Source organism: Somniosus microcephalus, chromosome 30 (genome assembly GCF_052327205.1).
Source record: "Somniosus microcephalus isolate GS21.2 chromosome 30, FLI_Smic_1.0, whole genome shotgun sequence".
Classification (NCBI taxonomy): domain Eukaryota; kingdom Metazoa; phylum Chordata; class Chondrichthyes; order Squaliformes; family Somniosidae; genus Somniosus; species Somniosus microcephalus.
In genome coordinates, this window is record NC_141016.1 from 8,068,256 (window position 1) to 8,091,975 (window position 23,720).

The window sequence follows — 23,720 nt, forward strand, 5'->3', positions numbered from 1 at the left end:
TGGCCCAGGTCACCGGGGATAACTCCCCTGCTCTTTTTCAAAATAGTTTACATCCACCTGAGAGGGCAGACGAGGCCTCGGTTTAACGGCTCATCTGAAAGACGGCACCTCCGACAGTGCAGCAACTCCCTCAGCACCGCACTGGAGTGTCAGCCTGGATTTATGTGCTTAAGTTTCTGGAGTGGGGACTTGAACTCACATCCTTCAGGACTCAGAGGCAAATGTGCTACGCACCGAGCCACGGCGGACATGGCCTATTTCTGCTGCTATTTCTTAGGTTCTTATCTTCCCCACTTCTGGATTTGTCTGGTCTTTTTCTATTCAACCATGGCCATGCCATGCAGTATTGCCTTGGTCATTCTCTGTTATTTCCAAAAAAACCTGACCATGGACTTTCAGATTGCTAGGAGGTTGGATGCCAAACAGATAATTTTGCGATCACAAGGGAAATGGACATTATGGACCGATATCCTTCCAGACCGTCAAACAGATGAGTTGGAAGCAAAAAAAAACAAGATACAAAGCCACAAGACCCCTGCCTGAAGAAACTCATTGAACAAGTAGTGCAAATGTGGCACCTGCCCATCAGTCACTCGTTAAACGGGGAGGGGAAATGGGACAAAACATTGACAGTAGACTAACCATTGCACATGTACGGACATGAAAACCAGGACAGCAAATGGTCAGGTGGGAGGTGGAAAAAACACCGTTTTTACTGAGTGAGAAGCTCACCCAGATGAACCCAAACTGGTCCAACCTTTGGTTCACCTGGAAATTCAGACGTCACACTTACTTTGCAATGTCGACTGCTTGGTTGCACAGGCAAAATGGCTGAGGGAAGCAAAGATTAGTCGTGCAATGAGTCGGCACCACCACTTTCAGTCAACGTGCAATTTTCGTGCACGGCCATCTCCCTGATACACTGTTGGCCACTGGATGCGGTCTGAGGGTTCGGAACCAAGAAAACATTTGGATTTACTGCACAGATGGGCCCAAAATCCTACCCAGACAGAAGAAGGTGGTGTTAAGTGGTACATGGGTTTAAAGAGATATAATTACGAGTGGTTTTCTGCTGCGGGGCCTGTTCCATTGTAAAACTAACCATGAGAAAGTGTGTGAAAGTGACCAGAGTGCTGTCTTTAACTTCTCATTTTCCTCCCCTGCATTTCAGAAGGGGCAGGATGCTCTGGTTTCTATGGTGCAAGTGGAACTTGTAACAGTAACATGGACTTTAAACTCCCTAAAATTGCAGGCCGTTTTGAACAGAGAACAGAAAACCCCTCTATTCTGGTGTTTTGATGGACTCAAAAACAACAACAGCCTTCTACTGATTTTCACAACAAAACCACGGCTCTGTTCCAGGCATCCTCCGAAACGGAAAAGGAAAGGGCACCCAGGATGGAATAGTATGGCCACATTGTCTTTGAACAAGGCTCCCATTAACAAGGCCATGTGCAGCTGGTTTAATTACACTCCCAATAAATGAGTTGCAGACTCTTTGCCCATAACACCCACTTATTATATTTGTGACTGAAGAAAGAGGGGACTGTTGTGTGATTGGATGTTTTAAATATGTCAGAGGATTATTTCCTGCTTAGCAGTGTGAAGACAAATGAAGAGTTGAACGAGTTGGATGAATTGAGCAACAGAGGCTGTATCAGCCAATGACTGAGCATAAAGATGATGCCTTCCCAATATCTGCTTTCTTTATTTCACTTATTATTACCCTTTAAGATTAGAACAAGCCAGCCCAAGCATAATAATGGTCATTAACTTTGCCATAGTCAGTTAAACATAGAAGATAGGAGCAGGAGTAGGCCATTCGGGCCCTCGAGCCTGCACCGCCATTTAATGAGATCATGGCTGATCATCCAAACTCAGTACCCTGTCCCTGCTTTCTCCCCATATCCCTTGATCCCTTTAGCCTTAAGAAATATATCTAACTCCTTCTTGAATATATTTAATGAATTGGCCTCAACTGCCTTCTGTGGTAGAGAATTCCACAGGTTCACCACTCTCTGGGTGAAGAAATTCCTCCTCATCTCTGTCCTAAATGGCCTACCCCTTATCCTTAGACTGTGACCCCTGCTTCTGGACTCCCCGACCATCGGGAACATCCTTCCTGCATCTAGTCTGTCCAGTCCTGTCAGAATTTTATGTTTCAATGAGATCCCCTCTCATTCTTCTAAACTCCAGCGAATATAAGCCCAATCGACCCAATCTCTCCACATACGTCATTCCTGCCATCCCAGTTGTTGCGTCAGTTCCATGTGGCATTTGTACAGAGTTGGGCAGATGTCAGTATTAAGACGACTACAATGTGATTGTGTGCATGACCAGATGCTGAACACTGGCACAGGTGCTGGTGTTGAAGTTTACCTGGTTTTTGTATGTGTGGGAGGACACGATGAGCAGATCTGGCACATAACTTGGAAGAGTCAATCAGATGGGGACTAATCTTTAGGGTGTAGGTATTCGGGTTCGCCTAAGTAGGTATTGGACGAATGCCTACTAAATAATCGAGTTCGACTTCAGGAGAACAATAAATAAGTTCTTTATTGCAGGAACAGATGAAATACAGCAGGTAAGTGAGTTGGTTGCAGGAGAGCCGTAGAATAGGTCTTTCCCCAGCGGGGACGCCACGAGGACTGAGTTCGCAGTCCCGTGGATAGCGTGATGACGTCATCACGCTCGGTCGCGTTTACCCACGCTGAGGTGGTCACGTGACCTGCGTCGTGATGTCGACGCGTTTACCCGGCACTGAGGCTGGCCGTTGCGGCCGAAGTCGCGAGCGCGGTAGGCCGAGCTGTGCCGGCGGCCGTCACGGGAGGCCGAGCCGGGCCGGCGGCTGCCGCGCGTGCGTCACGTGATGCGTGACGTGACGTCAGCGCGTTAGGACGCGTCCTTAAAGGGGCAACGGCCCAAACAGGTAAGTTAAAGGGGCAACAGCCCAAACAGGTAAGTTATATACATATACATAGTTAGGTTAAAGGGAATTATGTATATATTAGTAAGGGACACCCGGTGGAACCGCCACAAGGGAAACAAAGCTCTTGGCCTGCCCATTAGTGGAGCAATTTATGTAATTGTTGGTAACGAGTTAGTTTGCAGGGCGTTCCAAAATTTAGCATGTCCAGTTGCAGCAAAGATGGCTAAACTAAAGCTCATTATGTGGCATTGCAATGTAGAAGCAAAAAAAACGGGCTGGAGTTTTACCAAACCAAATTCGAGCTGGACAGCTACCAATCCATGTTTTCTGATGAACACAGCTAATATTTCATTTCACTTTTTGTGATGAATATAGTCAGCTAGGAGATTGAGAGAGAAATCAAGAGATTAGGGGAAGTGCTTGGGTGTGATTGAGTAAATGAACAGTATACCGAATGCGATTGCTTTGTGCCGGTTATTCATTACAGAAAGTTTCTGTGTCAATGGTACCAGTTTTAATGGCACCACAATTTCAGTTAATCGTGTGGCCTTTAAGCACAAAAAAATATACAATGTGAAGCTTCCAGATGGGCTCTTTAGGCAAAGTAAAGCCAGCATGTTAGATCACGGGGTCATTCTGTGCAGCTGTGGAGATGAACTGAAGCCATTTGTGCAGTCAGTCTGCAAGACGTTAGTTATTTGAATTTTAGAGAATTGACCACAAGTTGTTCCTTGATACACAAATCCACCCACTTAAATCCACAAACAGTCAGCTATTATTCTGCTGCACAAGGGTCACCATCTTGTGGGTAGGTCAATTCCCCAAAATCGCTCCATGGTTTATGAGGATAGGATAGCTTCAATTGGACCATCTGGTTAAGGTATGCCAATTATAAACCTTCATTTCACTCTAGTCTTCATCTGGTGAATCAGGTTGACTGAAAATGCCAACATCAGTGCATATCCTCTCCCCCACCCCCCCTTTAAATTCACATTAAAAACAAATCTCTATTGAAGCTAGAAAGAAGTAGTGACTGATGAAAGCTATGGTTGACATCCATTCCACTAACATTGTTGCTCCCCAATGAGCTTAAGCACCAACACCAACAGGAAGTAATGAGTTCATCACGCACGACTGACTTTTATCTGACCCCGTGTGAACAGATGGTCAGCGTTCTTTGCTTATAAACTTTCAAGTGGCATCCACGAGCTGCAGATCAAAATGACAAGGTTCTCTTTGAGAGTCTTCGTTTCCCTAAAGATTCCAGGTTTTGTTACCTTTCAGACCACAAACAGACTGACTGTGCTTCCTGCTCGGTGGACACATTAGAGGGGATTTCTCATCTTTCAACTGCTTCGGAACCAAAAGTGGAATGGACCAGCGCAGACGTCAATCTGGACCCCCAAGTCACGATTGGCCCAATACATTAAAACCCCATCGCACACCTGACATGAATCAATCATTCATGAACGAAAGACTTACGAAATAATACTGAGCGGCCTGCGGGTGGCGCTGTCCAGGGAGAGTATAAATACTCGGGCACGGGCCCAGCTTGCGCAGGACATTCTTAACAGGAACTAGTGAAGGACACAACTAGACCTCCATGTTGTAAAACAGTTGATTAAAGCTTTGTTTAATGCTTAGACCAAGTGCCTAGTAGTTTTCTTACATCAACACCTAACTGCTTTCTCCGATTACTTTCAATCCCCTTAACATTTTATCTCTGGTCCTTCCTGACTACACTTGCCGGTGTAGTGCTTTGGGATGTGAAAGGTGCTATACAAATGCAAGTTCTTTTTCTTTAAAAACGGGCTCTTCTGACTCTTCATTGCCCCCAAAAAGTCTCCAACGTCTTCAGTGCCAGTACAGGGATGGTTTCCATCCTCGATCTACTTTGCTCTCTAGCTCAACATGCACCAGCCCAGAACAACTTCCAGACTCCCCACAACATAACCTTCTCATGTGAACTGAACTGAAGTTCAGTTCTACCCTACCCACCTCACCCATTGCACAAAGCCACCCAATCACCCCCTTAGTCTTAAATACTCACTTAACAACTCATCCAGTAACTATCCAAGCAATTTGCATAGCTCATGGTCTTAAAGCACATTCACGTTGCTTGTTGTGGAAGCTTTAAGCAGTATTCAGTGCACTCGATTGACACCATGGTAAGTGACAGTTCTTAAAGTACAAGGGGGGAGAAATTTGGTATCGCCCCGTTTGGGGCGCAATTATCGGCCGGGCGCAAAGTTTAGCGCCTGGCGCTAATTATCGCCTCCGACTGCAAACTTGGCTTCTATCACCCCTGGAGGTGATTGAAGCGCTAAATCAGGCGCTACACACCTCTCTTAAGGTGCTAACGCCGAGGAGCGAGGCGCTACCTCAGAGCGCTGGTGAAGCTCATGTGATGTCAGTCAGCAATGGAACACAGACACACTGGCGCCGGCCAGTTCTTAAAGGGGAGGGTCGATCTTGCTCTCCATCCACATCCTGCTCATTGCAGCCTTGAATCTCGGCCTGGAGAGACCTGTACATCAAATCTTCTGGAAAGAACAATGGAGAGGCCCAGGGAAGGAGCTCAGAGTGCAGCCCCCACAGTCTCTTCTAAATCGATGCAAGGAAGGTCAAATCAAAATGAACCTGCAAAGTGCTGCTCAGTACCCAAAACTCCTTCACACAGCATTGAATCTCTCCAGAAGTCTCTCTCTCTCTCTCTCAGAATGCATGGTGCAAAAATGTGCTGACAAATAAAGGCAGGAAGCGGCCACCTTTAAATAGTGCTCCCCCAGTCCCTTCCCAACTGCAAAACGTTCCCCTCAACCTGTCGTTGCTAGCGGCAGGCGGTAAGGCAGGGGACGCCACTCAATATCCGGTCCGGGGCGCTACTGGGGCATTGCACGCTCGACTGACGTCACGATCTGCGGGCGCAGGAGATCGTGGCGTTAGTGTTTAGCGCCGCCGCAAAATGTCTGGTCAATTTCGCGAGCGACGCAAACATCGCCGCGCCCCGGCGCTAGTTGCTTTGCGCCCCAATAACGCCCCCTGGTTCTAGTCTCCCCAGCCAAGGGAAACACTCTCCCAGCATCCACCCTATCAAGCCCTGTAATAATTTTGTATGCTTCAATGAAATCCCCTCTCATTCTTCTGAATTCAAGAGAATACAGGCCTAGTTTACTCAATCTCTTCTCATACGACAGTCCCGCCATCCCAGGAATCAATCTCGTGAACCTTCATTGCACTCCGTCTTTGGCAAGTATATCCTTCCTTAGGTAAGGAGACCAAAACTGTACACAGCACTCCAGGTGTGGTCTCACCAGGGCCCTATATAATTGGAGTAAGACTTCTTTACTCCTGTACTCAAATTCTCTTGTAATGAAGGCCAACATACCATTTGCCTTCCTAATGGCTTACTGCACCTGCACATTCACTTTCAGTGACTCATGTACAAGGACACCCAGGTTCCTTTGAGCATCTGCATTCCCCAATCTTTCATTATTTTGGAAATACTCTGCCTTTCTGTTTTTTCTACCAAAGTGAATAACTTCACATTTATCCACATTATATTCCATCTGCCATGTTCTCGCCCACTCACTGAGCCTGTCGAGATCCCCTTGAAGCCTCTTCACATCATCTTCGCAACTGACGCTGCCAGTGGAAGTGAAAAGCTTGCAATCATTTTAGAAGGAACTAGATGTAGCAATGGGGGAAGTTGTTCTGGATGGACGTCTTAAGATGGGCTGAATGGCCTTCCTCACCATAAGTATTGTGAACTTCATCATGGGTGCCACTGACATTTTCCAAATCTTACAAAAGTTTTGGTATTTGGGGCGGGGCGGGGGAGAGTCTGAGACTGTGACCCCGGGGGAAACATCCTCCCTGCATCCAGTCTGTCTAGCCCTGTCAGAATTATATACGTTTCAATGATCCCCTCTCTGCTGAGCATGTCTTTCATCATTTTCCTCAGAGAAATCAAGGAGGTTAGTCAGGCAGGATCTCTCCGTCTAAAGTGGTGTTGACTATTGTCATTATGCAGATAATCTTCGATATTACTCCTGATAATCACATCCATTATTTTACATGGAATGGAAATAAGATTAATTGATTATACATGATGGAAGTACTTGGCTTGCTAGGTCAAATGTTTTTTTTTTGTGCATAGCGCTTTCTAATGTTCTTAAGAAAGAGAAAGATCAGAAATGTACTTCTTCAAAAATTGCGTCTGAAACTACTAATCGGCGAATCTGAACTTTACTTTCAGATCTGGGAGCGTTCAGCACCACTGGAATGAAATATTTTTCTTTGTTGACCACCTTGCTCACAAGTTTATCAGGTAAAATATCTTCCTGTGTTTTCCCCACTGACACGCGCTCTTAAAGTCGTCTGTTTTTCCTCCCAGAGCAATTTCGAGGTTCTCCGAAGCAACAAAAAGAGATGGGCAGGAATTTAACTCAGGAGGCGGGACTACAACTTTCGGGGTTGTAGTCCCGCCTCCATCGAGATACGGCCAATCCACGCGATTTAGACTTGATTGACCTTGTTGAGCCCGCCCAGCAGCCTCAGCAGGCTAATTAAGGGCCGCCCGGCAACAGGTGATGTCACAGATTGACATTTCATCTGTCAAGAGGTTTTGACAGATGAAATATCAGTGTTTCACAGCTGTTTGAAGCTGTCAAACACTGACAGTCTGTCTTCTAACCTGAGTCCTTCTCCACAGACTCAGTTAGAAATCTCTCCTGCACAGAAAGCTGAAGGCTGTCACTTTTGACAGTTCGCAGCCATTCTGCTTTCTGTGCCGGTGAGATGAGGGACTCCCGAGACCTAAAGGAAGGAAGGCTGAAAAGGTAAGAAAAGGTCATTTAAACTTCTTTAATCACTTTAGACACACCAAACACACTTAACTTTGCACGCATGCACGCATCACTCACCTGAACACTGACATCTCAACCTCTCCAAGCCCTTCAACCCGACGGCCCGACGACTCTAACTTGGCGTGGTTTGGAGCCATCGGGAATCCCACACTTCAACATCAAAATAGGGATTAGGCTAAAAACTGCCTGTTAACTACCTGTTAACAGGCAGTTAATTGGCACTAATCCCTTCCCACCTCGGGTAGGCGGGTCCCAGTGCGGGGCAGGTACCCGCCTCCTTTGAAACTGGCATGGAGGCGGGTTTGGGTGCGGGAAGGGGTCGGGACCCCTGATTTCGGGATTTTAACACCCCCCCCCAATCCCGACTCCACGGCACAATGAAAATCCTGCCCATTGTCTCTTTGCTGTTTGTGGGAATATTGCAGTGCACAAAATGGCCGCCACATTTGCCTCCACAGCGACAGTGACTGCAGTTCATTTTCAAAGCCTTTGTTTTGGTTTTTTTTGCATTTTGGAACAACTTTATTCTACCCGGATAAAATGTTTTTTTTTGTCCTTTTACAGCCCTCAACTGAGAATGTCTTTCATCGTTTTCTCGACCAGAGGCACCACGTTGATGACCTTAACCGAGGACAGGTGAGTGATGTCCAAAATGTTCTTCAACAGAAAAGGTTCACCGTTTTTGGAGAACGACACAGTGCAGAAGGAGGCCATTCGGCCCGTGGTGCCTGTGCCGGCTCTTTGGTAGAGCTCTCCAATTAGTCCCACTCCCCCCTGCCCTTTCCCCACAGCCCTGCAATTTATTCCCCCATCAAGTATTTATCCAATTTCCCTTTTGAAAGTTACTATTGAATCTGCTCCCACTGACCTCTCCGGCAGTGCGTCCTAGGTCACAACAACTCGCTGCGTAAAAAAATGTCACCTCTGGTTCATTATCTCACTCTGGTCCTTTTGTCAATTACCTTAAATTTGTATTATAAGTACAAAGTATCTAAGGATGCAAAGAGTGAAATGGACAGAGTCCACGTACTGGCTCTGATATAGCGCATGGCCAAAAGTTTAGGTAGAGGATTCTTGTACCAGCACATGCCCGAATGTTTAGGACAGATGTTCCCGGTAGAGGATTCCTGTACCAGCACATGCCCGAATGTTTAGGACAGATGTTCCCGGTAGAGGATTCCTGTACCAGCACATGCCCGAATGTTTAGGACAGATGTTCCCGGTAGAGGATTTCTGTACTCAGAGCCTTTCCTCAGAACTTTAATGGACCATGGATATAGATCTATACCGATGATGGAATGAAATACTGCATCATTTTGTGGATAACCACTCCATTTTGACCTGTTTTCTGCTCCTGGGGGAGGGGGGACATGCATCACAAGGCTTTGGAGGGTCAAAGGTTGTTGCCTCTTCACCGCCATTTCATGGAATAGCTCCCGATGTACTGACATTATTAGCTTGCCCTCTGAATCTTTGGTCAAGATGAATAGATCACGGGGAACTTGAGCCTCACCAGGCTTGCCATCTGCAAACTGGGGTGGCAGTGAATTAGCGGTCATTGGCACGGTCTTGGTACGAGGTGAAGGTCTTGGTACGAGGCGGGTGACCTTAGAGTACCGGGTCATTGGAGTATCCCCTGCATGCCAGGCAGTATGAGGAGCACGGAATGAGTTATTCTGCATAAGCACCTCTCCAGTATCAAATGAATCGACGCTCTGGCCAGTCAAGGGATTGCAGACAGCTTGCGAGGGCCCTCCAGGACACGGAAAACAGGGACAACATCTGTATTTAATGATGCCAGAGCAGCATAAAGCAGGATTATTTGTTGAAATAAACATCAACTTTAAAAAGAAAAGAGTGAATTTACCTGTGCTATATTGGCAGGACGGCTTGCATTCCGTACCTGACAGTGCATCATTTACGCTCAGGCACATCGTCCCACAAGCACTCTGAAACGCTGGTGACTTGGGACATGTTGAGTGCTTCTAGACATCCCCCAGCTGCGAAGATGGTTAATTGGCTTTCTTGGGCCGCCGCTGACGTAAAGCTGCTAATGACCCATCAAAAGGAAACAGCTTTTATTGTTCCATTGTTGTGTCGGATCCCTAAGTAACATCTGCAGAACAAAGCTGTTCACCAGTCCCATCCTTCAGAAAGCCAGCCTGGTGGTTTCCTGACAGTCTGGCCTGGGCTTTTATACCAGTAGCGGGCAGTTGGAGCGCACACCATCGATCTTTAACCTCTCAAAGTGCTATCGGATATTTTCAGTATCAGGATTGTAGTTTTTACATAACGTGGAAGATCCCTTGACGCCACCGACAAGACTCGTACGGGTTACAAATACCCCTGCCCTGTGGGAAAACTGCACGTATGCACAGGGATCTCGAGAGCATCTGCAAGAAGGGCTTACTGAAGACAGCAGTATAGTAGCAGTGTGATAGAAATGAGACCCCAGCATAGCGGCCTGCACCACCCTCCCTTCACCACCTCCTCCCTTCACCTGTCCCAGGTCCTGATGCTCCCTCCTCTCCTCACCTGTCCCAGGACTGATGCTCCCTCCTCTCCTCACCTGTCCCAGGTCCCGATGCTCCCTCCTCCCTTCACCTGTCCCAGGTCCTGATGTTCCCTCCTCTCCTCACCTGTCCCAGGTCCTGATGCTCCCTCCTCTTCTCACCTGTCCCAGGTCCTGATGCTCCCTCCTCTTCTCACCTGTCCCAGGTCCTGATGCTCCCTCTTCTCCTCACCTGTCCCAGGTCCTGATGCTCCCTCCTCTCCTCACCTGTCCCAGGTCCTGATGCTCCCTCCTCTCCTCACCTGTCCCAGATCCCGATGCTCCCTCCTCTCCTCACCTGTCCCAGGTCCTGATGCTCCCTCCTCTCCTCACCTGTCCCAGGTCCCGATGCTGTCTTCTCTCCTCACCTGTCCCAGGTCCTGATGCTTCGCCAGCTCGCTCCATTTTCTTTTGAGCCCCTCTACTTGGATGCCCCCATATGTGACGCATTATTCAGAGGGCCAGCAATGAGAACTATCCCGCCCGCCACCTTCCTGAGGCTTCAGTCTGAAGCCGGTCAACATTCAGTGCTGTGCTGTCCTGATGTTCGGCCACCTCTAGCCGTCTGCCTGGAGTCCCATTCCTGAGTTTCAGGTCTCTGCAAACAGGGAGCTCTGCATCCATTGACATGACAACACTTTAAGGAAGGATATACTTGCCATAGAGGGAGTGCAACGAAGGTTCACGAGATTGATTCCTGGGATGGCGGGTCTGTCGTATGAGAAGAGATTGAGTAAACTAAATCAAATCAAATCAAATCAAATCAACTTTTATTGTCATTGTTAGTGCACAAGTGCAGTACAACGAAATGTAGGCTTGCGGCTCCTGAGAGTGTACATTTGGATAAAGACATTTAAACATTCAACATACATTTGGCTTGTAGTATATTAACATAAATATAACCATAATAAAGTGCATTGGCAGATGTGCAGGCTTTAGAGTTTATTTGTGGAGTTCAGTAGGATGACAGCCCTGGGAAAGAAGCTGTTCCTAAATCTGGTCGTACGGGTGCGAATGCATCTGTAGCGTCTCCCAGATGGCAGGAGGGCGAACAGACTGTGGCTGGGGTGGGTAGGGTCTTTGATGATGGACCGTGACCTCCGTAGACAGCGTTTCTGGTATATGTGCTCTATGGTCGGTAGCCAGGTGCCGGTAATGCGTTGGGCAGTTTTGACTACCCGCTGCAGGGCTTTCCGGTCATAGTAGCTACAGCTGCCATACCATACTGTGATACAGTTTGTCAGGATGCTCTCTATAGTGCAGCGGTAAAAGTTAGAGAGGATCAGGGGTGACAGATTACATCCCTTCAGCCTCCTTAGGAAATATAGGCGCTGCTGGGCCTTCTTCACCAGAGAGGAGGTGTTGAGGGACCAGGAGAGGTCTTCCGTGATGTGGACTCCGAGGAACTTAAAGCTGTCCACCCTTTCCACCACAGCCCCATTGATGTGGATGGGGGTGTGACTTCCGCCTTTGGACTTCCTGAAGTCCACAATGATTTCTTTTGTTTTCTTGGTGTTAAGGGCCAGGTTGTTATCGGCGCACCACTTCACGAGATGCTGGACCTCCTCCCTGTAGGCTGACTCATCGTTGTTGGTGATCTGGCCTACTACCGTGGTGTCATCCGCAAACTTGATGATGGTGTTGGAACCCTTAACAGCCACACAGTCGTGGCCTGTATTCTCTTGAATTCAGAAGAATGAGAGGGGATCTCATTGAAGCATAGAAAATTATTACAGGGCTTGATAGGGTGGATGCTGGGAGAATGTTTCCCTTGGCTGGGGAGTCTAGAACCAGAGGCCACAGCCTCAGGATAAAGGGTAGGCCATTCAGGACTGAGATGAGAAGAAATTTCTTCACACAGATGGTGGTGAATCTTTGGAATTCTCTACCCCAGAGGGCTGTGGAGGCTCAGTCATTGGGAATATTCAAAACAGAAGTCGACAGATTTCTGACTAGTAAGGGCATCAAGGGATATGGCGAAAGGGCCGGTGAATGGAGTTGAGGCAGAAGATCAGCCATGATCTCATTGAATGGCAGAGCAGGCTCGAAGGGCCGAATGGCCTACTCCTGCTCCTATTTCTTATGTTAAACTTATAAAATTCTGACAGGACTGGACAGACTAGATGCAGGAAGGATGTTCCCGATGGTCGGGGAGTCCAGAACCAGGGGTCACAGTCTAAGGATAAGGGGTAAGCCATTTAGGACAGAAATGAGGAGGAATTTCTTCACCCAGAGAGTGGTGAACCTGTGGAATTCTCTACCACAGAAGGCAGTAGAGGCCAATTCATTAAATATATTCAAGAAGGAGTTGGATATATTTCTTAAGGCTAAAGGGATCAAGGGGTATGGGGAGAAAGCAGGGACCGGGTACTGAATTTGGATGATCAACCATGATCTCATTGAATGGTGGAGCAGGCTCGAAGGGCCGAATGGCCTACCCCTGCTCCTATTTCTTATGTTAAACTTATAAAATTCTGACAGGACTGGACAGACTAGATGCAGGAAGGATGTTCCCGATGGTCGGGGAGTCCAGAACCAGGGGTCACAGTCTAAGGATAAGGGGTAAGCCATTTAGGACAGAAATGAGGAGGAATTTCTTCACCCAGAGAGTGGTGAACCTGTGGAATTCTCTACCACAGAAGGCAGTAGAGGCCAATTCATTAAATATATTAAAGAAGGAGTTGGATATATTTCTTAAGGCTAAAGGGATCAAGGGGTATGGGGAGAAAGCAGGGACAGGGTACTGAATTTGGATGATCAACCATGATCTCATTGAATGGCTGAGCAGGCTCGAGGGGCCGAATGGCCGACTCCTGCTCCTATTTCTTATGTTCTTATGTTCTTAATCAATGGGTAAATGAGGTCCTGAGCAAATGTTAGACAAAATTGAAAAAAAAGTAAGAGCTGGAAGTTAATTGAAGGCTTTTCTCCAGCTCCTAGCGACGGATGTAATTTGTCACTTTTCACCGTGCCTGGTTTGTAGTGAGTCGGTACCTCTGGGGGGAGGGGGCGGAAAACCTCACACCACAGATGTGAAGAATGTTGATTGCTCCGAACATGAAGTAGGGTAGGGGAGCAGGAGGAGTGCGTCGTGTGCAATTGTGCAGAAGGAACACTTGTATGGACGCGCGCAAACTAGATTTCGAGGGAAAGACAGCGTATTGAGATGGGAGAAAAGTCTACATAGGGCGAAGTCAGCACTCTGGGGGCAGCATCTAACATTGGAGTTATTTGCAAACTCCGCCCAGTTACTGAGGGGTCTGTGGACTCTTGACTCCATTCAGCAACAGCAGACCTTTCTATCTGATCTATCGAGCAGCTCGTATTTCTGCAGAAAATCGTTGGCCCGTAATTTCCGATCGGAGGCTTCCTGCGTGCGGAGGCCTCCTGTCGGGGAAAAAAATCTACGCCCTTACCTGAGGGCTCCCGAGGTCCGGCCATTTCCACTCCTGGGCCTCTCCAAACGCAGGGCCCAGGTATCCCAGAGGCGCAGGCGGTTCGCAAGCGTCCCTGGGATCACGTGTGCCACGGGGAGCCAATGGGAGAAGGGAATCTCCCTTCGTACTTTTGACAGATAGACCCATCAAATATATGAATGAGGATCACTGAGAAAAGACACTGCAACATTAAATACATTTTTTTAAAAACCATCACGTTTTTAAAATGAGTTAAAATTACATTAAATTAAATATTTTAAACAAAAATTTAATTTTCTGAAAAAAATAATTAAAGTTTTTAACGGGGCTAAAAATAAACTTACCTTTTTTAAAAGTATTTTTAAATTATAAATGAGTGAAAATTTTTTTTAAAACTTTTTAAAACTCTTATGCTGGTAAAAGCAGGCCTTACGCTGCTTCTACCAGCGTAAGATTTCTAAGTGATTTCTACAGGCGGAGGTTCTGCAGAAAGCAGAACTCTTCCCCCCCCCCACAGAGGCCCTTCTCCAGGGCAGGCATCCGATCAGTCAAGAGGATTCTTGGCAGATCGGAAAAGCCGGTTTTCCATACACACCCGTCGGCATTGGAAAATACGGGGCTATTATCTCCAGGCTGCACAGAGGCTGACAAGCCTGGCTCCGCCACGTTCAGCATTGCCCTTCTCGACAGTCGGAATTAATCAGAGACACAGCAACAGGCTTCAGGGAAGGGAAACCAACCCAACACTTTGAGGCTGCAAAAATAATTTAAAAGGGATTGATTCCAGTCCAGCCGAAACACACATTATTATTAATTTTCCAATTGGATCCTCCTGCCTGCTTTTTTTCAGTGTTAAAGGGGCGGTGTCCCTGGATTTGGGTGCGTTCATCAATTTAGGCTCAACTCCCGCAGAGGCAGGGGTCGCTTTGCTTAACTGGGGCCTGCCCACCATCATACCCCTGCCAGAAGCCCACCGCCACCACTTCAGCCCCCCCCGGGCCATTCCGCACCAGAGAGGGGGAAAAAATGGGAAGGAAAGCACTTCGCACCCGGCAGAGCCACTGTGCCTCCAGAGTAAGGTAACTGATCCCCTCAGGAAAGGTTTAGGGCCTTCACAAGTCCTACGGTGGAACCAATGCCTGGCAGCTCCCCAAACATTGACATAGAGGGGCTGGCTAGAAGATGCACCCAAGGACCCCCTCCTGCAGGACCTGACTGCTGGCCAGTGCAATTTGGGGCAGCGGGGAGATTTAAATGAGGCCTGATCTCAAAATGGTTCGCATTATCTCCCCACTCATTCTCACCAATAGTCTTCTGTTTTGCCCCCTTCCCTACCATTTTCTTCCCTCCCCTCCCCTCCCCTCCCCTCCCCACCTGCACCTTGTTGGGATACGTTTCTACAAGGGCCAGATGCCCTCTTGTGACTTACCCAAGTTACTCCTGTATGAATCTTGACAACAAGTGTTGGCGGTGATTTAACCAAGCAAGCAAGCGCAGCTGACCCTTTCCCTGGGCTCACCCAGTGTCCACACACACACAGATTTTGAGTTGGAGGTATTGGATAACGATCAGGAAGTAGGAACCCTGTCCAATAACCCTTCCCCTTCCAGGAATATTGAGGCCAGTTAAAGTGCCCCCATTGTTTCCCCAAGTTCACTCAAACACAGATCCCATGATTGGACTTGAACCTTTCTACTCTGCGTGCCTCAGTCCCACACTAGACAGTCCACTCATCCGCGTCAACCGTGGCTCAGTTGGGAGAGTCAGAAGGTTGTGGGTTCGAGTCCCACTCCAGAGACTTGAGCACAAAAATCTAGGCTGACACTCCAATGCAATACTGAGGGAGCGCCGCACTGCCGCAGATGCTGTCTTTTGGATGAGACATGAAACCGAGGCCCTCTCAGGTGGATGACATTATTTCGAAGAGCGGGGGAGTTCTCCCCGGTGTCCTGGCCAATATTTATCCCTCAATCAACATCTGGAAACAGATTATCCAGTCATTATCACATTGCTGTTTGTGGGAGCTTGCTGTGCGCAAATTGGCTGCCACGTTTCCCACATCACAACAGTGGCTACACTTCAAAAGTACTTCGTCGGCAGTAAAGCGCTTTGGGACGTCCAGTGGTCGTGAAAGGCGCTATATAAATGCAAGTCTTTCTTTCATCAACTAAGCCATTGAGTGTGCAGCTCGATCTATTCAGACTCCATAAAACCTCTGAATTCTTACAGTCTACGGGCATTTAAAATCCAAAGCTTAGCATCATTTTATCCCCAATTCAACTCAACTTCTTTCCTACATCTTTTCAGCCTTGGCGGTGTCTTGCACTTGGAGTCTTAGCCCTTCACCGACAACAACAACAACATGACGCTTCATTTCTCAGACAGCTGCATTCAGTGAAGCAGACTTGGTTTTATAGGGGAACCAACTGACCAATTCATAAAAAGAAAAAGGGACGCATTTATATAGCGCCTTTCCCGACCACCGGACGTTCAAAGCGCTTTAAAGCCAATGAAGTAGAGTCACTGTTGTAATGTAGGCAACACGGCAGCCAATTTGTGCACAGCAAGCTCCCACAAACAGCAATGTGATAATGACCAGATCATCTGTTTTTTAGTGATGTTGATTGAGGGACAAATATTGGCCACAGGACACCGGGGATAACTCCCCTGCTCTTCTTCAAAATAGCACCATGGGATCTTTTACATCCACCTGAGAGAGCAGACAGGGCCTCGGTTTAACATCTCATCTGAAAGACAGCACCTCCCTCAGCACTGCGCTGGAGCGTCAGCCTGGATTTTTGTGCTCAAGTCTCTGTGAATGGGATTCAAACCCACAACCATCAGACTCAGAATGCAAGTGGTGCTACCAACTGAGCCACAGCCGACACAGGGAACAGCCAAAGGTTTTAAGCTTATTATCATGTTTGGAAAGCAAGCCAAGGCAAACGGTTGAAGCATGATGTAACTTATTTCACACTGAACTGCCAAAATTAGCTGGCACCGTGTGACTTTTGACCCTCCTTTGAAGAAAGATTGCTCACTCAGCCAATAAAATCGCTTCTATCAACTCGTCGCTGTTGCTGAATAAGCTTCCTCCATCCTGTTCTTGAGCAAAGATATTATTAGTAGAGGAGAGCATTGGAGCTGGTTCCTTTCTGATCGAGCATTGTACGTAGGAACAGTCGCAGCTGCTATCCTGGGGCACCCCCTGCACTAAACCAGACAAACCATATTGCTGTCAGCTTACCGAAATTGCAAGCGATTTGGTTTGACGAGCTGTGTGCTTTAGTATGGGCCTATGTAAGACTGGTTAAATTAGAGCTGTCCTGCTTACCCTTAGCATGTTTCAGCTGCAGGATTCATGTTTTTCACAACGATTTAGAAAAAACAAATTTATTATTATTATCGGTTAGTCTGCTGTTACACAGAGCTCACTGATCAGCGATCAGTGCCTCAGCATCTAAGCTATGGGAATATTAGCATACGCATGAAATTCCTTTAGCCGTTATTTAAACAGAGACTTTGGGGGCGTTTTTAACCCTACTCGCTCAGCAGAAACCTGGCGGGCGGGCAGTTAAAATCGTCCCCGGCTCTCACCTATCCGAAAGCCGCCATGATCGCAACATCTGCAATTTTAACCTGCTCTCCTGAGCAGGCGGCAAGGACAAGCAGGGTCCTTCTTTACACATGCACGTTGCGGCCCGATTACTTCACTGAGACCCGCCTGTAATGTTAACTCCGGGCCTGAGCGAGGAATCCACCTGGAGTTAAACTCGGGCCCATTCCACTAAAATAGTGGACAAAGAAATGTCATATATTAAACGTTAAGCATTTGTTTATAAGCTAATACTCGCAGCGTGAGACTTCAAGGAGCCTATTCTAATCAGTGGCTCCAGTAATGCTTTGGAGAGACCTAGGCCAGAATTTTCTGTGAACCAACTGACTTCCATACAGACAGGGGTGAGCGTGCAGCCAGTGATAAACCTTTTAGCCAAGGTGGTGAGATCAATTTCTTACCCGTGAAACACTTAACCTTCTTTTAAATCGTCTTGTTTTCCAAAAGGGAACGAATTCGCAAAGGATTGGAGGAACTGCAGATGGTGCAGCCCGGAGGGGATACCTACATGCACGAGGGCTTTGAGAGGGTACAGTCTGCATTGTGCTTCGCTGCTTGTATTTTTTTTGGGGGGGGGGCGGAATTGAGGGGGGCAACGGCGATCCTGGAGAATAAAAGAAATTCTCATCTGGCGATTCCAGCCAGTCTTGAAGGGGGCAGTAGTGAGTCGCTGTTGACGGCACTCTCCCTCTGCAGTGTGGTGGAGAAGGAAACTTTTGACCTGTAACGAATTCAGCGCCGGATTTAACAATGGCACCGTCATCCTTGTACCTCACGCCGCCCGCCACCCAGTACTGCTCGTTCGAGTTGCCAGGTGTTGTTGGAGGCAGTTCAGAGACGATTCACTCGGTTAATTCCAGAGATGAGGGGTTTGACTTATGAAGAAAGGTTGAGCCTATATTCATTGGAATTTAGAAGAATGAGAGGTGATCTTATTGAAAAATATAAGATACTGAGGGGGCTCGACAGGTTAGATGCAGAGAGGATGTTTCCCCTCGTGGGGAAATCTAGAACTCGGGGGCACAGTTTCAGAATAAAGGGTCGCCCTTTTAGAACTGAGACGAGGAGAAACTTCTTCTCTCAGAGGATCGTAAATCTGTGGAATTCTCTGCCCCAGAGAGCCGTGGAGGCGGGGTCATTAAATACATTTAAGGTGGAGATAGACAGATTTTTGCAAGATAAGGGAGTGAAGGGTTATGGGGAGCGGGCAGGGAAGTGGCTTTGAGCCCAAGATCAGCCACGATCTTATTGAATGGCGGAGCAGGCTCGAGGGGCCAAGTGGCCTATTCCTGCTCCTATTTCTTATGTTCTTATGTTCTTGTTGGCTGTCCGTTAGCCTGTAGAAGGCAGGGACTTGCCCACAAAGTACAACAGTTTCAGGACACGGTATGAGAACAGCTCGATCCCAATTCCGTGGCCTGTGTCTACGGACCGTACCTCCTGGGCAGAGGCTCTGGCCATGAGGCCCGACCCGAGTGACGAGGGATTGAACAGCAGAGCGCCGAGTCTCCCGGCCTGCTGGCTGCGCCACGCGGAAGAGCGTCCCGGCGCGGTTTTACGTGGACACCCTCCTGGTTCTGACCACCTCTGATTTCAACATTTGTTTTCTTTCAGGCGAGTGAACAAATCTACTATTCAAACACTGAAGGTGAGTGCAGTCACTGTGCAGGCATGCTCGTCGCATACCCGGGTAAAGCCACAAAGGATATCTCTCATTGTAATGCCAGCTTTTGTACCTCTTCAAATGCAAGCAGTACTATTGAATAGTCGTATCAAACGACAACTTGCATTTATAGAGCGCCTTTAGCGTAATAAAACTTCCTAAGGCGCGTCACAGGAGCGATTATCAAACAAAATTTAACACCGAGCCACATTAGGAGATATTAGGACAGGAGACCAAAATCTTGGCCAAAGAGGTAGGTTTTAAGGAGGTCAGAGAGGTGGAGAGATTCAGGGAGGGAATTCCAGAGCTCAGGGCCTGAGGCAGCTGAAGGCACGGCTGCCAATGGTGGAACGATGAAAATCGGGGATGCGCAAGAGGCCAGAATTGGAGGAGCGCAAAGATCTCAGAGGGCTGTAGGGCTGGAGGAGGTTACAGAGATAGGGAGGGGGCGAGGGCCAGGGAGGGATTTGGAAACAATTTTTGTGTTGCCGAACTGGCAGCCAATGTAGGTCAGCGAGCACAGGGGTGACAAGTGATAAGTTCTCAGGTCATTCTCACCCTAAAAAGTTACCAGGCTTGGTGTCTGATGCCCCATTTACCTTGTAGCATTTCCACTAGCGTGCCACCCGATTCAGCCCTGCTAAGTAAATAAAGCAATGCCAATGTTGCCAGAGGCACTAAAATGTCCTTTTTACTAATCGCACATGGACTGGTTTTGTGCATGTGTAGTTGTGTTTAAGTCCCTTTTCCAACTGGTCTTTAACCAGTAGAGAGAATGCAGTACAACACCCTGGTGAGCTTCCTGCTACCTTATCCAGCCAAGAGCACCCTACCCACTAGGGCATTGGTTTTTAGGGTTATCTGGAGCTGAGGGAGAGAGTACTGAATTTGGATGATCAGCCGTGATCTCATTGAATGGCGGAACAGGTACGAGGGGCCGAATGGCCCACTCCTGCTCCTATCTTCTATGTTTCAAAAGTGTTAAAGTGAAAAGACGGTCTCTCCAGTGTCGGCACCTCAAGGGGAAATGACGTTTCTTGGTGTGAGACGAGCCGGGCAGAGCTCTGGAAATAACTGACTACATTTCCCAACACAGGTTACAGGACTGCCAGCGTCATCATCGCTCTGACAGACGGCGAGCTGATGGAGAACCTCTTTTATTATGCGGAGCGGGAGGTAAGAAGGTTGTGTCAGATTTGAGGAGCGGGAGTTGTGTGTGATGGAATGCAGTCTCCTCTCAGCTCCACCTGGCCAAGTAAATGTGTGGAATTTAAAAAAATAAAACACGTGCACTAAGAATGTGTCAAGGAACGGATTGAAAATGCAGGGTATTCAAAGCCGGAATCTGCACATTCGGAAAGGAAAGGTTTTAACTATACACAGTTAAACTTTGCATATAAAGGGCACGAAATTCGGCTCCTTTGTGCCTGCCGTTAGCACCTCCAGGGGGTGCTAACGGGGCGCAAAGGGCTTATCGCCCGAGCGGGGGATAGCGCCTCCCGATAGTGCCGCACCCCCGCCATTAACGCCCCAGGCCCTTGCGCCACTGGCGATGACATCATCGCCGTGCGCCGCGACCTCTTACCGCCCCACGGCAGAAATTCAGCTGCGCCCCGTGAGGCTGCCACAGGCGGTGTCAGCGGCAGTCTCGTGGGTCCCGAGCCGGGCCGACCTCCACTCGTGGGGCACTAATTAAAGGGAGGTGTGGCCACGGCCCCGCGCCACCCTTTTCTTTTTTTTTTGTCCGACCTCCAGGTCGGCCCTTGGCGTGGTCTGTGGCCGCCATCGTACAGCCTGGCACTGCGCCGCCCTGGTGGGCTAGTGTGGGCTATCGGCGGCCCGGCAGAGCTCACAGAGCCCCTCCCTCTTTAACGGAAGGGGAGGGGCCCTGAAACGTGTCAGCGCTACGCGGAGCTACCGCGCTTTGCGACCCCGACATCGCCCCGAGAGGAAGTGGAGCGCCCGAGATAGTGCTGCGCTTCCTCGCTGGGGCGGTAAGCCCAATTTAGCGGCCGGGGTGGTACTTCCGCGCCGGGCACTAAATCTCCGGCAATAATTCGGTTACTGCCCCAAATGGGACGTAACCGAATTTCGCCGCCAAAATGATAATTTAATTCCTGGGTCTTGAGTGTTCAATTGATCAGATGTAACCTTCTTTGACCTGAAGTTCAACTCCCTACTTCTATCGGGATCTACAACCCTTTATAAGAATATGCGAAACAGGAGCAGGAGTCGGCCATTCAGCCTCTCGAGCCTGCTCCGCCATTCAACAAGATCATGGCTGATCTTCTACCTCAACTCCACCTTCCTGCACTATCCCCATATCCCTTGATTCCCTTAATATCCAAAAATCTATCGATCTCTGTCTTGAATATACTCAACGACTGAGCCTCCACAGCCCTCTGGGGCAGAGAATTCCAAAGATTCACCACCCTCTGAGTGAAGAAATTCCTCCTCCTCTCAGTCCTAAATGGCCGACCCCTTATCCTGAGAATTGATATAATTAGTTCCTGTGCGTTCTTTCTCCTCGCATCTTTTCTATGGGCTCGGATTTCCAAGCCCTGTGGAGGCGGGTTTGGAGGTGGGAGTGGGAGGAAAATTGCAGAATCAGGGGGCACGAACCCTTCCCGCCCCCAACCCACCTCCATGCCCGTTTCCCAGGAGGCGGGTACCCGACCTGTGCTGGGAGCCGCCTCCCCGAGGCGGGAAGGGGATTAGTGCCAATTAACTGCCTGTTAACAGATAGGTAACAGGCAGTTTTTGGCCTAATCCCTATTTTTAGCCCTGAAGTGTGGCTGCCCAACGGCTCCAAACCACGCCAAGTTAGCGAGGCGGACCGTCGGGCTGAAGGGGTTGGAGGGTTCGAGATGTCCGGTGTTCAGGTGAGTGATGGGTGCATGGGTGCAGAGGTAAGTGTGTTTGGTGTGTGTAAAGTGTTTAAATAAGTTTTACTTACCTTTACTTACTAATGCAGGCTTCCTTCCTTCAGGTCTCGGGAGTCCCTCATCTCACCGGCACAGAAAGCAGAATGGCCGCGGGCTGTCAAAAGTTGCAGCATTCTGCTTTCTGTTCTGGAGAGCTCTCTAACTGAGTCTGTGGAGAAGGACTCAAGTTAGAAGTCAGATTGTCGGTGTTTGACAGCTTCACAGAGCTGTCAAACGCTGATATTTCATCTGTCTAAAGCTCTTGACAGATGAAATGTCAATCCCTGACGTCACCTGTAACCTGGTGTCCCTTAATTGGCCTGTTGAGCCCGCTGGGCGGGCCTAACAAGGTCAATCAAGGGAAAATCGCGTGGGTTGGCCACAAATCCAAAAAAAAGTGGGAATCCCGCCTCCATCACGTCCCCATTGACAAAATCCAGCCCAATGTCTTTTTCCTGGTTGAATATATGCGGTCATCCTTTTTGTCACTCATTGTCAGCATCGAGCACTCTTAAGTCAGATGCAGCATTAGTTATGTACGGAGTAAATCTCCCGCTACCCTGGAAGGGAAGTGCCAGTTGGTGTGGGAGGTATTATTAAGGCAGGGGTGTTCAAACTACAGTATAGCCCTCGGGTTTGTTCTGGCCAACAAGCCCTGGAAATCCCACAGAGCCCAGCCAACTCTATCTGTATATGTACAAAGTATTTACAGCACAGAAACAGGCCATTCAGCCCAACAGGTGTTTTAGGATGTTTAAATTCACACTTCTCCTTTAACCCGTCTAACAGTTTCCAAAGTTCAGACCCGTCGAACAGACAACACAAAGCACAGGGATTCGAGAATAGCTTTCTTTTTACTTAAATTCAACAAGAGGTTACAAGTAAGCGCACACAAAACTGTTGTATATTATACTCCCGATTATATCTAAGCACACACAGGTTTATTCCCTGACTTTAAGCTCAAGCGATAATAAGCCAACACTACATACGTACTGACACCAGCGAGTGGTCAGTTCGGTGACGGCTAGACGTACGACTCTAACCGACAACTGACCAGGTCGCCTCCCCCGACTGCAGCAGCCCCGAGTGTCTTAAGACAGCATCTCTTACACCGTAAAAACCTGGGCAGGCTCCTCAATGCATATGTGTCCCAAACTGTGTGACAAATGGTTGGCAGTTGTTTTCCTCTTATCAGTGGGCCCCCAAGGCCCTTCACACCATTTGCCTGAAGGTGTTCCTGTCTTTGTAACGCCTGACCGTTTGTTCCTGCTCAGGGTCTGTCGCTTCCTTATCCGATTAACAGCTTTCTTGCAAAGTTCTCACAGGAACCAACCTCTCAGCCTCCTGAAGCATGCTGGTATATTAAATTTGGTCAACTTTTTAAGTTTGGTCAAGTTATAGCAAAGCCTTACAGCAAATGGCTTATTCTTACTGTGTTTGTGCTCCACATGAGCCTCCTCCCACCCTACTTCATCCAACTCCATCAACATATCCTTCCCTTAAATGCATCGATGCTCTTCACCTCAACCACTCCCTGTGGTAGCGAGTTCCACACTCTAACCACTCTCTGGGGTAAAGAAGTTTCTTCTGAATTCCCGATTGAATTTATTAGTGACTGTCGTATATTGATGGCCCCTAGTTCTGGTCTCGCCCCACAAGTGGAAACATCTTCTCTACGTTTACCCGATCAAACCCTTTCATAATCTTGAAGGCCTCTATCAGGTCACCCTCTCTTTTTGAGAGAATCGAGCTC

The 23,720-nt window shown here is 48.2% G+C and overlaps 1 protein-coding gene across 1 annotated transcript in view; it reads left to right on the forward strand.

The window, feature by feature from the left end:
* The window catches only part of LOC147097905 (anthrax toxin receptor 1-like), a 254,166-nt gene that overhangs the window by 35,218 nt on the left and 195,228 nt on the right, over positions 1-23,720 (forward strand). Inside the window, exons 2-6 of the mRNA XM_085970960.1 lie at positions 7,188-7,259; positions 8,362-8,433; positions 17,828-17,909; positions 18,995-19,028; positions 20,140-20,219. Of these exons, the coding sequence (XP_085827086.1) occupies positions 7,188-7,259; positions 8,362-8,433; positions 17,828-17,909; positions 18,995-19,028; positions 20,140-20,219 (340 nt within the window). The remainder of the gene's footprint in view (positions 1-7,187; positions 7,260-8,361; positions 8,434-17,827; positions 17,910-18,994; positions 19,029-20,139; positions 20,220-23,720) is intronic.